This window comes from Anas acuta, chromosome 3 (genome assembly GCF_963932015.1).
Source record: "Anas acuta chromosome 3, bAnaAcu1.1, whole genome shotgun sequence".
Lineage (NCBI taxonomy): Eukaryota > Metazoa > Chordata > Aves > Anseriformes > Anatidae > Anas > Anas acuta.
Genome location: NC_088981.1, coordinates 32036689 through 32049540, shown reverse-complemented (window position 1 = coordinate 32049540; position 12852 = coordinate 32036689). Strand labels below are relative to the sequence as shown.

The 12852-nt window shown below is 36.5% G+C and overlaps 1 protein-coding gene across 8 annotated transcripts in view; it reads right to left on the bottom strand.

Annotated features, from left to right (window-relative positions):
* The window catches only part of BIRC6 (baculoviral IAP repeat containing 6), a 172629-nt gene that overhangs the window by 43458 nt on the left and 116319 nt on the right, over positions 1-12852 (bottom strand). For all 8 annotated transcript variants that reach the window (XM_068676459.1, XM_068676462.1, XM_068676461.1 and 5 more), the window contains 3 exons: positions 10552-10769; positions 8264-8428; positions 6132-6300 (listed from right to left, as the gene is read on the bottom strand). In XM_068676459.1, the coding sequence (XP_068532560.1) occupies positions 6132-6300; positions 8264-8428; positions 10552-10769 (552 nt within the window). The remainder of the gene's footprint in view (positions 1-6131; positions 6301-8263; positions 8429-10551; positions 10770-12852) is intronic.

Below are 12852 nucleotides of genomic sequence, written 5' to 3'. Positions count from 1 at the left end.
AACACACACACACACACACAAAGGGGGGTGGGGGGGAGGCTAATAACCACTGTTCTTGTATTACACGTGCCACAAGAAGAACAGAGGAGCTGCATTTCTGAAAGTCAGCTCTGCAAAGCTAAATCCATCCCTCCATAAAAATGACAGCAAATAAATACATCTATTGTATGGAAAACAGCTTATTACTGTATAGAACCTCATAACTACTTAACCAACTGAGCCTTTGAAAACCAGTTCTTAACAAGCAAATGCATAGACTGAGATCAGGGATCTTTAACAGAAAGAGCTTGGCAGTGGTGTTTCAGTCAGTTACAAGAACTATAACACACTGATTTATAGAGGAGTGAGGTGGAAGATGGTATATTCTGGTTTTGCTGCTCTGAGTCAATACTGGCTCATCTAGAAGAAATGACAAACAGAGCTGAGGCTGCACTGGAAGGGAACGTGCAGAAAAAAATCTTATTCACTGTCCATAGTCCACAGAAAATCTCTGGTGTTGTATATTCATTTTCAGTATATGAAGCACCACAGTATTCTGTAAAACTAAGATGTATTGAAAAGAAGTTATGTGGGTTATTCATGTTTATTTAGATCTACAAAATACAGTATTTTTTTTATGTACTACTTAAACAGTATATCTGTGGATATTACCACATTAATCTCATAATGCAAGGTTATCTGAGATGTGGTTTAACATGAGAAGTTAGGAGAACCTGAAAACTGAACAGAAGTTCAGGGAGAAACTACTGTCTATTTTGATCCTGAAGTTACTTAAAACTTGTCAGTTCTGTGAAATAAACAAATACTTGCATTTCACGTCATTTCAGTGCATAACACTTCTCCAAATTGTGACTTGATTAGTACACCACTGCTGGAGTGAGACACTGCACCCTTTTTGTAAGCATCTCGACAGCACAACAGATAAAAAGCATTCCCAAAGTTAGAACCATCCGTGGCAGAGGTCCAGGATCACTGCTTTACCAATGAACGAGTTCATTAACATTAATGAAAACTAGCAGAGTTTTTAATTTGGGTAATTATATACTGTCTACCTAAGCTGTCATTACGCTTCTGATTTTGCATATTATACAGGCCTTGTCTTTTTGAAGGAAGGTACAGGGTAACATGATCACAAGGATTGCCCCTGCATATGAGTTACATTTTGTTTCGGAACAGAAGTCTGATACATCTCTTAAATCTTACATCTTCGTGCTCATGCAGACCTAAGTCTAGTTTTACTTCAAGAAGCTCTGATTTACAGATCTAGTGATTATGACTTCAATGAAATATATGCATAAGAATCTGAAAAAAAAATCTTAACAGCAATACCTTTTATTATATACTGTCAGGGAAAAGCAGAATTTCATGAAGATTCAATGCTTACACTGCAGTAGTACCCTCACACCTTCGTCAGATTGTGAATAAAGATGTAGAGACGTGGTACTCTTGAATGAATGAACTCAATGTACCAACTTCAGAGCCCCATTAGGGAACACAGGCTTCCGAAGGTACTCAGCCTTGTCAGTCGAGCAGGAACAGACTACTTTGCAGAGAGCAAACCAACACCGTATAATGTCTTGAGGACAAGTACGATTAATACAAAATAAATACTTCAGCAGGAAATCTAGTGCAATTCAACCTCTAAGGTGAGGAGGATAGGCCTGAAAAGAATGACTTTAATAGACAAAGCCTCAACAAAGATATAACAAGAGGCAGAAAATGAATTCAGTATGTTCACCTTCAACAGATTTGTACATCGTGTGTACTACATACATAAATAAGGTATTTGGCAGTGGAATGAAATAGCCCGACTGCTAATGAATCCACAAATCCAGGATGCTACTTGATTAATAGTGAAAGGTGCATTGAAAGCAAATACTGGATTGTTACAAAGTGGAGCAGGCTGTGAACACAATCTTTTTCCTAAAGCCTTCCCATAGAAATACGTTATCTCTCCTCTGCAGTCAAACCCATGAAGACTGGGCTGGATCTAACACCACCATGCTAACCACATCACATGGAATCTTTGTCCACTGAAGAAGGAAAGGAGACTAAGAGGCGGGCACATGAAGAAAGGGCTGCAAGAAAATGCCAGCTAAAAAGCACAGCACGACCTGCTTCCTGTAAGCCTGGCAATTCCAGCAAATAATTCAGGCAGAATTCTGTGACTTACCATGAAGTTTGTCTTCCAGGAAAGAGGTGGTAAGAAATCACTTCCCTGGGCTTTAAACAAGGTTAAGTCATCTTGGGGCTTGCTAGTTACTGGTTTAGGGAGAAATTAGTGTGACCGCATTTCTAAGCGAGAAGAATCTACCTATTATTGTAATTCACTCTCTCCTTCTTGGTAAATAATAGGTTTATGAAGGTTAATACAAGCTAAGTCCACCAATCAAGCAACTCACTTTTATCAGCAAAGTCTAGAGCTTCTAGATAACCATGTACTCCAGTTAGAACCTGATGGTCATGTTTGCTGGGAACCTCTTGTAGGGTGCAAATTTTATTGTTGAGCATTGTGTTCAAGGAGAGAAACGTTCACTTTTAAGTTCTTAAAAGAGAATTAGTTCAAATGAAACATCATATATAAAAGACAGCAGTGAAAAAGTTTTTGCATGATAGCTTTTGGTGTGAAATGTGCATAAATGCTCAGTAATGAATACATGCTAGATGTTCCATGACAAAGAAGTTAAGAATTCAATCAATTTTACAAATGTGAACATGAATTAAGTCTTTAGGAATGCACACAAGTGTAGTAAGAAAAATGTTGCCATACTACAGTGATAAACTTGTTTTCATTTATGAAATGGAAGATAACAAAGAGCCCAATAATGCCATAAGATATGCCACAAAGGAAAAAATGTTCAAGAAACAGGGTGAGGATCACAGCAGATATTCTTCCTTGTGACTAGTGCTATGATCTGTCTTGTGCAATAAGGAAAAGTCCTTCATAGACAGATAAACCTTCTTTCTGGACAAAAAAAAGCAATTATGGAAATTAATGCAAGTGGTCAGTTCACGATTTTCAAGGACTTCACAATCACCTTACTCTGATGCAGATGAAGCCGCAGAATGTGACAGAGCAGTCTGGTTTGCAAAGATCTGCTTCAAGGTGAGGTTTCTAAGCGATTAGATGATACACAAGCACTCTTCATCTGTTTAATATTCCTTTTATCTAGAGCAATCTAGGTAACAATCTAGTCTGATTGTTATCTGTATGTTTTGGACAAACTGAGCAGGGATGGCAAAATATATTTAAAGCAGCAAAAACCTGAGATAAATTTCTAAACATATTAAAGGCTAATTTTATATTCTGATATTGGACCTGTTCAAGAATTTTGCCAAAACAACTTTGCAAGCAGAATGTAGCATACCGGTAGCTAGCTGGACATATGTGAGCTCACTACAAAATTTTCATCAATACCAAAATACTTACAATCTTGTATCGGCATGGTGCTATCAGCCTAGTGTGCAATAAAGGGACACAGCAAACCCAGACTCTTAATTGCATATATTTCTTGATATAAAAAAGTTCCCCACGTAATTTTATGCATATGGAGAGGTATATGTGAAGATCACTGTTATTTCAATGATCTCCAGCAAAACACAAAATCTACCAAAACAATACCTCCAGCATAAAGGTAACCTTTAACTGGTCCCACAAGCATCCATTCAAGTCTCAGAAAGTTAGAGAGTTGCTGAAAATTGCTATATTCTGTCAGCAGTTTCCTCAGCACAGCCTGTTCCTGATGGGGTGCCAGAACCCGGGAACACTCTATTAGCATTCTGCGTGCAGTGTCCTAATTTCTCAGTCCAGCAAGTTACAAGAAAAATACAGTTACCTGCTTTTTCCACATGAAAGTACAGTTGATAGCAGAAGGTACACTGGTCTGAAAACTAGAAGGCCACCTTCATGAACTTTACTAACACTATTTCCTTTTCTACTCCTACTTGGTAAGCATTCAGCCCTATCTCCATTAGAGAATAGCTAAGAATTCAACCTGGAGAAGACCTTTTTGATTTAATTTCAACCTAACACAAATGACTCAAATCTGTTCTAATACATCACACTAGCCTTTAAGATTTAATTAAAAACAAATCAAAATTTCCACATTTCCAACGTTTCAGCTATAAATACATTAGTTAAGGTACTTTTTCAGTCTCGGGCATTGCATCAGAGCTTAACACTGCTCCAGAGCTTCTCAAGTTCCATGTCTCTTGCAACAGCCAGGCTCTCTCTGTCAGCTAAGTCTCCTGACACCCTGCTAGTCACATCCAGAACCCCAGCATCACCTGCAACTCACACTCAATGTGAGAACTGTCTGCTTGTGAACTAAACAGCAATTAGTGCATTGGAATTACGCCTGGCTATCACTGAGACAAACCATTTTCAGGGACTACTTTCAAACTAAATGCATCTGACTCAACTATTCATGACGAGAAGGCATTCTTTCCAGAAGTTGTGCCTACTTCCACAGTTCCCTCTCTTACTGGTATCCCATTATGCTTTCAAAGATAAGCTTGACTGATATAAGCCTGAAAAGCTTTTTTTTTTTTTTTTTTTAAAATCAAGAAGAACATTGATAATGATAGTTTTAAGCAGAGAACACTGATCAAATACAGCAGGAAGCTTTCAAGACTATATTGCTTGGATCAATGCATTAAGCATAACAAGCCTTGAGATTTTACAGTTGTAAATTCCAATAGAAATAATCTCAGCCTTTGCAAATTTGGAACCAGAGTAGTAGGTAATGGCGTTTCTCTAAAGAGAAAGGTTTTGATTTGCTCTAACATTAGCTTAGCGGCTACTTTAAGAGCTACACATCCATTTATGAAAACGCAGGAAGCATTTACGTTGTTCCCTCTGTACTAATTGTTAATTCACAGCCATAACATTGGAATATCCCCGACAACCACCATAGCGGTAAGTCCAATAAAACACTGAAAACAAACATTTCTCACTGAGCCTGTTCCTTTTCTTTGTGCTTTGGGAAAACAAACTGTCTCTGAAAGCCGAACTAGTCCCAGCTTCTCTCTACTAGCCACATATCTCATCTCTTCTATCAGTATCTGACTGTTCTTCCCCAGTTAAAGGTGACTTATACAGATACGTTTTTCTATTGAAAACAGCAAAAAGCAATTTCAACAGCTGTGATTAATCTACAACTCTGAACCAACGGTCTCATCCTTTAGATAACAGACTATTTCTGCTAGGTCTTTCTATGACTTTTCATTTCTACCTCAACAACAGATAATTTTACAAATGTCTGTGAAAAAGATTACTTTTCTTTATTGTTTCACTTTATCATTTATTTTACTGTTTTACATTAGATTTTCATTTGCAATAATGGGCCTGGTGTATAAGCTACGTAGTTCATTTTCCTCACTGTAATATGTGGAAAATAGAACCAACAAATTCATTATAAAATCAGGGAGACGTGTCAAACTGCGGACTAGCAAGTAAAATATATTTGTGTTTTTATTTTTACTGTAAGGCCCCAGCAGACTTTTTGAACTACTTCTACTCCATCATAGAAGATTATGTAACGCCCTCGTTACCACAGATTAAAAGAGCCATGCACTTGTTTTAGTTCTGTGTAGTTTTGTGGCCACTTAAGATCTCTCTTTTACCTCTGGAGAGGAAACATACCATGTAATTCACCAAAAAGCTATGACATTGTTTCAAGAAATTCATCTCACCACAAAATGCAATTGCAATCCAAAAGAACTGCAATGATGTGACAATATGTCTGTCAGGGGAGGCAAAATAAGGTCCAAAACCAAGTTATTCAGATTTGGAAGAACAGCCTCTACTATTCATGGATTAAATCCATCTTTACAAAGCATCTGAACAAAAATCCAAATTTCAGCAGTTTAAGAATTGAATTTCTAATTTAAAGATACTAAACCAACCAAGTGTAGGCATTTAGAACAAATGAATATTTCAACGAACAATTGTGAATGCTGTTTTCTTATCTAAGGCTGAAGTGAATGTTCCATTAGTACAGTTCTAAAATGGCAAACATACTGAAACCAGCCAGAGCTACCTGCTGTTCATATAACCTGCACTGTTTTCTTGACACTTACTTGACAGACATAAGATATTTCTGATGTAGAAGGAGAGAATGGCATGTTACCTGAGTCGTTGCGGAGGTATGACGACATTGCTGGAATGAGGCAAGACTGACTGAGTAGCTCCAGGAGAACGGATGGGAGTGCGCTGCTGTTCTGTCCTCTACCTTCATGGCTACTTTGGGTCTCTCCATTTGATGTACTCCCTGCAGGATTTATGTAACTGGCAAGAACCTGAAATACAGAAAAGTATTTAATCATAACAGATGTATTTTAGGCAAAAGAACTCTGTCTTTCCTTCCTTAAGAAAAATTTCAGTGACACCTCACAAGCTATTTTGCTAACTCACTACTGTTTGTTTCAGTAGGCCCAAAGATGTCTCAGAAGGAATTTTATTCAGTTATTAGGTTATAATTACAATTCTGGGGAAATGATAGAATTAAATAGCTATTTTAATTCTGAATGACTTCAAGAGATCAACTAATATGAATTCTGAATAAACTGCTAGAGTTACTTGAATCTGAAGATTGCCAGGTCACTACTGAGATATGTGGGTTTCACCATTCCCTTTAGAACAGCCAATAGAATAAAAAATTAAAAGTAAATGTTTTAAAAATGACTTGTAACTTACTTTTGGACAGGACTTTGATGAGACAACAGCTTCAGGTGAGCATAACACTGACTCTGAAGCACCGTTTGTGTGCACGCTCGTGGTTCAGTAAGCAGGGCGCAGCCCTCCCCTCAGGACAGGCGGGAAGCCGCCTCACGCAGCTCCCAGTGGTGGCTCCGGCCAAGCTCACAGGCCCTGACCGTGGGTCACAGTGCACACAACCCAACACATTGCCAACTGCCTGATTTGTGCAGTTGTTCCTTCAAATTAAGTAACTTGACTTGGAATTTCAGGTGTTAAATTCACCGTTTTAGTCTCTTCTTTCTTTCCTTCTTCTTTGCTCTAACCCCATTAGCCATCATCTTCTGCTGTAGCATCTTATTTTACCAGCACTTCATACAAAACTTTCCTAAAGAACTGTTCCAGAGAAGTGATCAGGGAAAGTCTGCTGTAAAACTGACAAGACATCTTCAGCAAAATGCTGAAGGGTTTTCTACTTTCCCCTCCAATTGCTGACTGCTCAAAGCGAATGCCTCCTTTCCTCATGACTTTTGACAGTTATAGCCAAACCTCTGCATGGCATAATGCAGAGTACTGCCTGGAAGCTTTGCCAGGAGTAATTCAGGTGCTTTCTCCTTTTTTGTGCTTAGGAGAACTGTTTCAGATTTTATTCATTTTGCTTTTGTAAGGGGACATGATGCTTGTGCCTTATAATCTACGGTGACTGAAATAACTGATTACATCAAAATGATATCTTTATCAGTCAGGGCATGGATGTTTCCAGAATTTCATCCCCTTTGCGCACTACCCTAGTGGTGAGGTTAGCTAATGCATTTGAGCTGACAGTTCTGTGAATGAAATTTTTGATGACTAGGAAGAATCTAGGAAGAATTCCTTGCACTGACCTAAGGTAACAGATTGGCTACATTTCACAACTGGACTTAAAGGCTTAACTGAACAGGATTTTTCTGTCCTTAATATAATGCATTTGAAAGGCATCAGAGTTTTATTAAGGTCCAGTAGTTCACTGGTGATTTAATATTGCCATTTAAGTGACGTTATCAGGATTTGATAGTATGTCTGAGTGAGATTTTGTTACATTGGAATACAAGACATTCATGGACACTTCAGTAACCACTTTGGATGCTTTATTAAAACAGAGCAACATTAAGTGAGAAATGAATAGGTAAGATTATTTTGACACACAAAATGTCTATTCCCACATCCTCCTTCCCCAACAGACTGTCTTTACTTTTGACTGAATGCTGCTATGTCTACAGAGATGTATGATACCTCCACGGAACTACTGGAATGTTTCTTTGTTCATAGTCTACTCAGAACTGTCACCTAGGCTTGCCCACTTGGATCATTTTTTATGCAGCAGTCTAGTGAAGTTTAAAAAAAGCCTCAAATACAATCCCTATATTTTTTCATTTAGACAGGAAGCAGTAAACTTTTGTTTTTTTCCCCCCAAAATACCATAATTACTGTACTACATGACTGAAAAAAAACACAAGCTCTGTTTTTGTTATCCAGGCCCTAATGTTTCAACTACTTATCATAAAACAACATTTCATTATTACTCACCTGTAGAAGGCAGGTCACATGCTCTTCTTCTAGCCTTTGCTTAGTCAAAGCTTGCTCAACATCCCATCCTGAAGCTGTGGAGCCTGTTCCAAAGCCTGTACCCTTAGCCCAGTACAACTGCTGTTCTTCTGTTGATGCACTGTTGTGGGTACTTGACACCTGTGGCTAAGTTACAGAAAATAAAGTCACAATAATTTTACACTTTTCATCTTTTCATTCTTTAAAAAGCCTTTGTTCTGCAAAACAATGTAATCCCAATTTATTAACTTTATATAGATATCAGGATCGAGGGGAACTCAAAGCTTTAGCTAGAAAGCCCCCTGCCACAAAAATCCAGTCCAGGTCAGTGATAAATTGCTGCAAGTAGTTCTTTAATTTGACTACTAGTGCAAGCCCATTTTTGTTCTCTTTTAAACTATTGTTACTGATTAAATGATGAAAGATATCAAAATGCTACTTAATCAATATTATGCTAAACAATACAGCTCTCTAATTATTACTGTTTAACAGATAGTCAAATTTAATAACATAATTAGAACAAGGGATGGAAGTAGAAATGTCACTGGAAGTACACAACTGAAATGCTAGGATGCTCAAGCTTGTGCTAATTTTGAATAAATGTACCCAAATGGCAAAAGGTACAAGTTATTTATTCCAATGGTCTGCATCACTGCATTTTACTAACATTAACTTCAATACTGAATTTCTTAGCACTTATAAAACTATTTAAGTACTTAATGGTAATTTTGAAAATTTACCAGACCTTTGATGAAAATGATGCATAAAAAACCCCAATGAGCATTTTTTAATTAGTGCTATCCTAATTATTCAATGAGAACATTAAAAAAGTGAATGTATTTTCCAGAGTCATGAGTGTTTGCTACTTTCTTTATAGCTACTCAGTGACAATTAGCCCTACCTGAAGCTAGATTATGTGAGTAGGTGCCCAACTTTAATTTGTATTATTTGATTTACAGCTCTAAGAAGTTTCAATTTCTATCCAGATCTTCCTCAGGGATTTTGTTAGAGATTATATTTGAAGGTAAATGTTATCACCTGTGACGTACCCTACTGATAGTACTCCAGAATCAACATCTAACTTTTGCATTAAGAATATAATGCATCTTGGTGACAAAACAGCTGTCCCCTGTAGACATCACCACTCATAAACACACTGTGCCTTTAACACTTAAGAGGATGTCATGAGCACTGACTTAAAGCACTTAAGGGAAAGCCCTGCCTCAGAGATAGAAGCTTCGGTGCAGGCCTGATGAATATCTAGTTTCTGATAGCTATGAATTACGCGAAGCAACCATTTTCAGGGGGCATGGTAGTGAAGCAGAGATAAGAATTAATGTTTGCCCTTTCCCTCCAGAAGCCCAATTATCTTAAGTCATTAGTATGCCAGCAGCCTGATACCCAATTCGGACCAGCGTATCTCAGTTCCCCTTCAAAAGTCACTAGCCATTGAAGTGAATTATACTCATATAGTTTAATTTCTTCTTTGCTCAACTCCCCATCGGTATCAGAAGCTACTAAAATATGGACAACCCCATATTTTGCAGCTGCTTACTAACATATTTATCCACCAGAACATTTTCATGCAAGCCTCTGCCGCGAAATTATAAGAGAGGGCAAGTCATTATTGTTTTCCAAACGCATTTTGAGACAATCACTCTATTCTGCAGAAATGGCAACTCATAATCCTAAAAAATTTGGGGATACATGTTCCGAATAGAGGATAGTATAAAACAGTTTAAGTATACTAAAAAAAATAATTTTTGAGATTCACATGGGATCTTGAACACTGGAAAACTCTTGTCTTTAAAAAGGGGATGAAAAAAATCATTAATTCATTAATTTTCACAACTCATTTATGTTTGTGAAGCATTTAAGAGGAAATAATTTGCAGTCAGTAGAGTTTAGATGATGAATGCTAAATAAGGTAATGAGGTCATGCTATCTAATGAGAATTTAAAAAAGAAAGAACAACCATCCATTGAGTATTATGCCTCTCATGTGCTGAAAAAGAAGGTCCTGAGAAAGAAACAGATTACACCTTAATGCCTCCTGACAAGTCTTTGTTGCTTAAATTTCATGATTACTATGTTTATTTGCAACACGCAAGAACGATTACTTAATCAAGTACTTTCTAATTATTTTTGTTCTTAATTCAAATGCCAGCTACACAGAAATTAGATTTTAATGAAAGCACTGATTATTTTCTTTATTATGGCAAAAACTTTTCCTGCTTCTCAGTTGCAATTAAAGTCTGCTATTAAACTTACCTCTGCCTGGTTGGGACTAGCATTGGGAACTCTCGGGGCATGATGGCTTAGAGCAGACAGACAAGCAAGGATAAGATGTATAGCCCCAATTTCCAGTGCCATCCGCCTAAGCAGTACTCCATCATCAGTAGTCAATGGTGTAGTGCTGAACAAACTGCGCAACACATGGAAGGGCAGGGTTGGAAGCACATTTGCTGAAGGAGACTGCAGGATATGACCTAGATTGAAGAAGAAAATCAAAATCACTTTTTCTTTCAATAGTTCAATATAGTCTTTTAATCTATGGAACAGTTTATGGAACAAAACATGGAAATACACTAAGGACTTAAGCACTCAGCTATAATAAGGCTATCTAATATTAGGTTTCTCTTACCAACAGCTTTTCAGGAGGAGAAGAGTATAGAGGAAAGAATGTTTATTTTCCTTTATGGAATTGATTAAAAACAAGTTACAAAATTTGATTCACCATTTCCAGGGAGAAAAACAAAATTTGTTAATAATCACAATATTCTTTTCTATTTAACTTCACTGCAGGTTGTATATCTGAATCAAGAGAAAAAATGCGGCTCAGACTATTTTTTTCCTTTGACTTGCAACTACAGCAAGCTAAGGAATGCATATGGTCAACAAACAGCAGTTCAGCTGACAAGGAGCCGTAGTTTCTCATGATGTAGGAATTTACTTTTTTTTTTTTTTTTTTTTTTTTAAATTCATGTGACCAAATTGTGAATGAAACCACTGGCACAATCCAAGTGTGATATGACTCAAGTCAAATGCATCGTGAAATACTGACATAATTTTAATTAAATGAGATGCATGTTTGGATTTTGTAGTAGAACTATTTAAAAAATGTAACCCTTATATATTATGAGCAAAAGCTACTTCTTTTAGAAGCCAAGTTATGAACAATGGAGTGACCTACTAATGCAACACACACACGCATTTAGGAAGGTGTCTCAATCTTTTCTGTGTTTTTCTGTGTTCACATTCCCTCTACAGTGTGTATGTAAATGAAGATATCTAAACACTGAAAGTACTTCCAAATAGCCAACTCTGTTCAGAAGTTTGCTTCATATTTTTATATATGATTATATAATTAATTTATATAAATGTATATATTTATTTATATTATATTTATATATTTATATAAATTTATATATATATATATAATATATATATAATATTTATAAATATAATATTTATTTTATTTTCTCTCTCAGCCTTAACACAACAGTTAATTTGTGTCCATTTGATACTCTTTGTAAAGAAAACAACAAGAAAGCAAGATGTCTTTTGACTTGTATCTTCATAAATAAAACTGAGTAACTCTGGAAAAAACGCTGATCTTACAGTCTTCTACAACTGAAGGTGTAGCCAAATGACAAAAAAATTACCTAAATATCTGCCCAATGATTTACCTTCACAGATGACTGAATCAATATTTAACCTATAAACCATTAATTTTTAAGTGCAGAATTTGTATTTGTATTAATTTGTATTCTTTGCATTGCACGAGAAAGAAAAGATTCTAGGTGTATGAAAAAATGCATTTCTAACAGAAAAGGAAAAATACTTTATACAAAGAATTAATGTGGACAACTGTTTACAATTTATTCCACATTTGATAAAGAGCTGAATTCACACTTTTGGCTTAGCAAATGGAGAAATTGACTATTTAGTCCAGCAAAACCAAAGTCTAAGAAAGAATACAATTCCTGTCAACAAATGCATCAAAGAAGGAATAGCTATTTACAACGAAGAACAATGCTGGCATAATGGTAACTGGGCACAAACTGCATATGAGTAATTTTAGCCTGAAAATTAAAGACAGGCCACACCAATCACAAAAATGATGTTCTGGAAATGAATTCCAATGGCAACAGTGGAAGCACACAAGAAGAAAGAAAAGCAACCTAAAAAGTAAGGGTTTGTGTTAGCCTCTTTGTATGTTTATAAAATACGTACAAATATTTTTTTGCAAAAGTAAATCACTCACAGACATCGTACTCTGAGTGAATGTGCACAGTCCATTAGCTAATTACTATTCAAATGAGGTGGGAGTAAGCAACAAGGCTGTATGTTTGTTATGCAGTTTATTCCTGTCTATCGTCCTGTACCAAAATACAGGAGAAATAAAAAGATGAACAGAAAGGACAGTAAAAAAGACTCTTTTGCTGAGTGGAGATTAACTCCAGCTGATTTCTGTATGGAAAAACAGCACTGTTTTTAAAATCTTAATGAAAGGAGAAGTCTGAAAGCACTAAAGCATCTTTTGCAAACACTTTAGTTTTTCAAAACCCT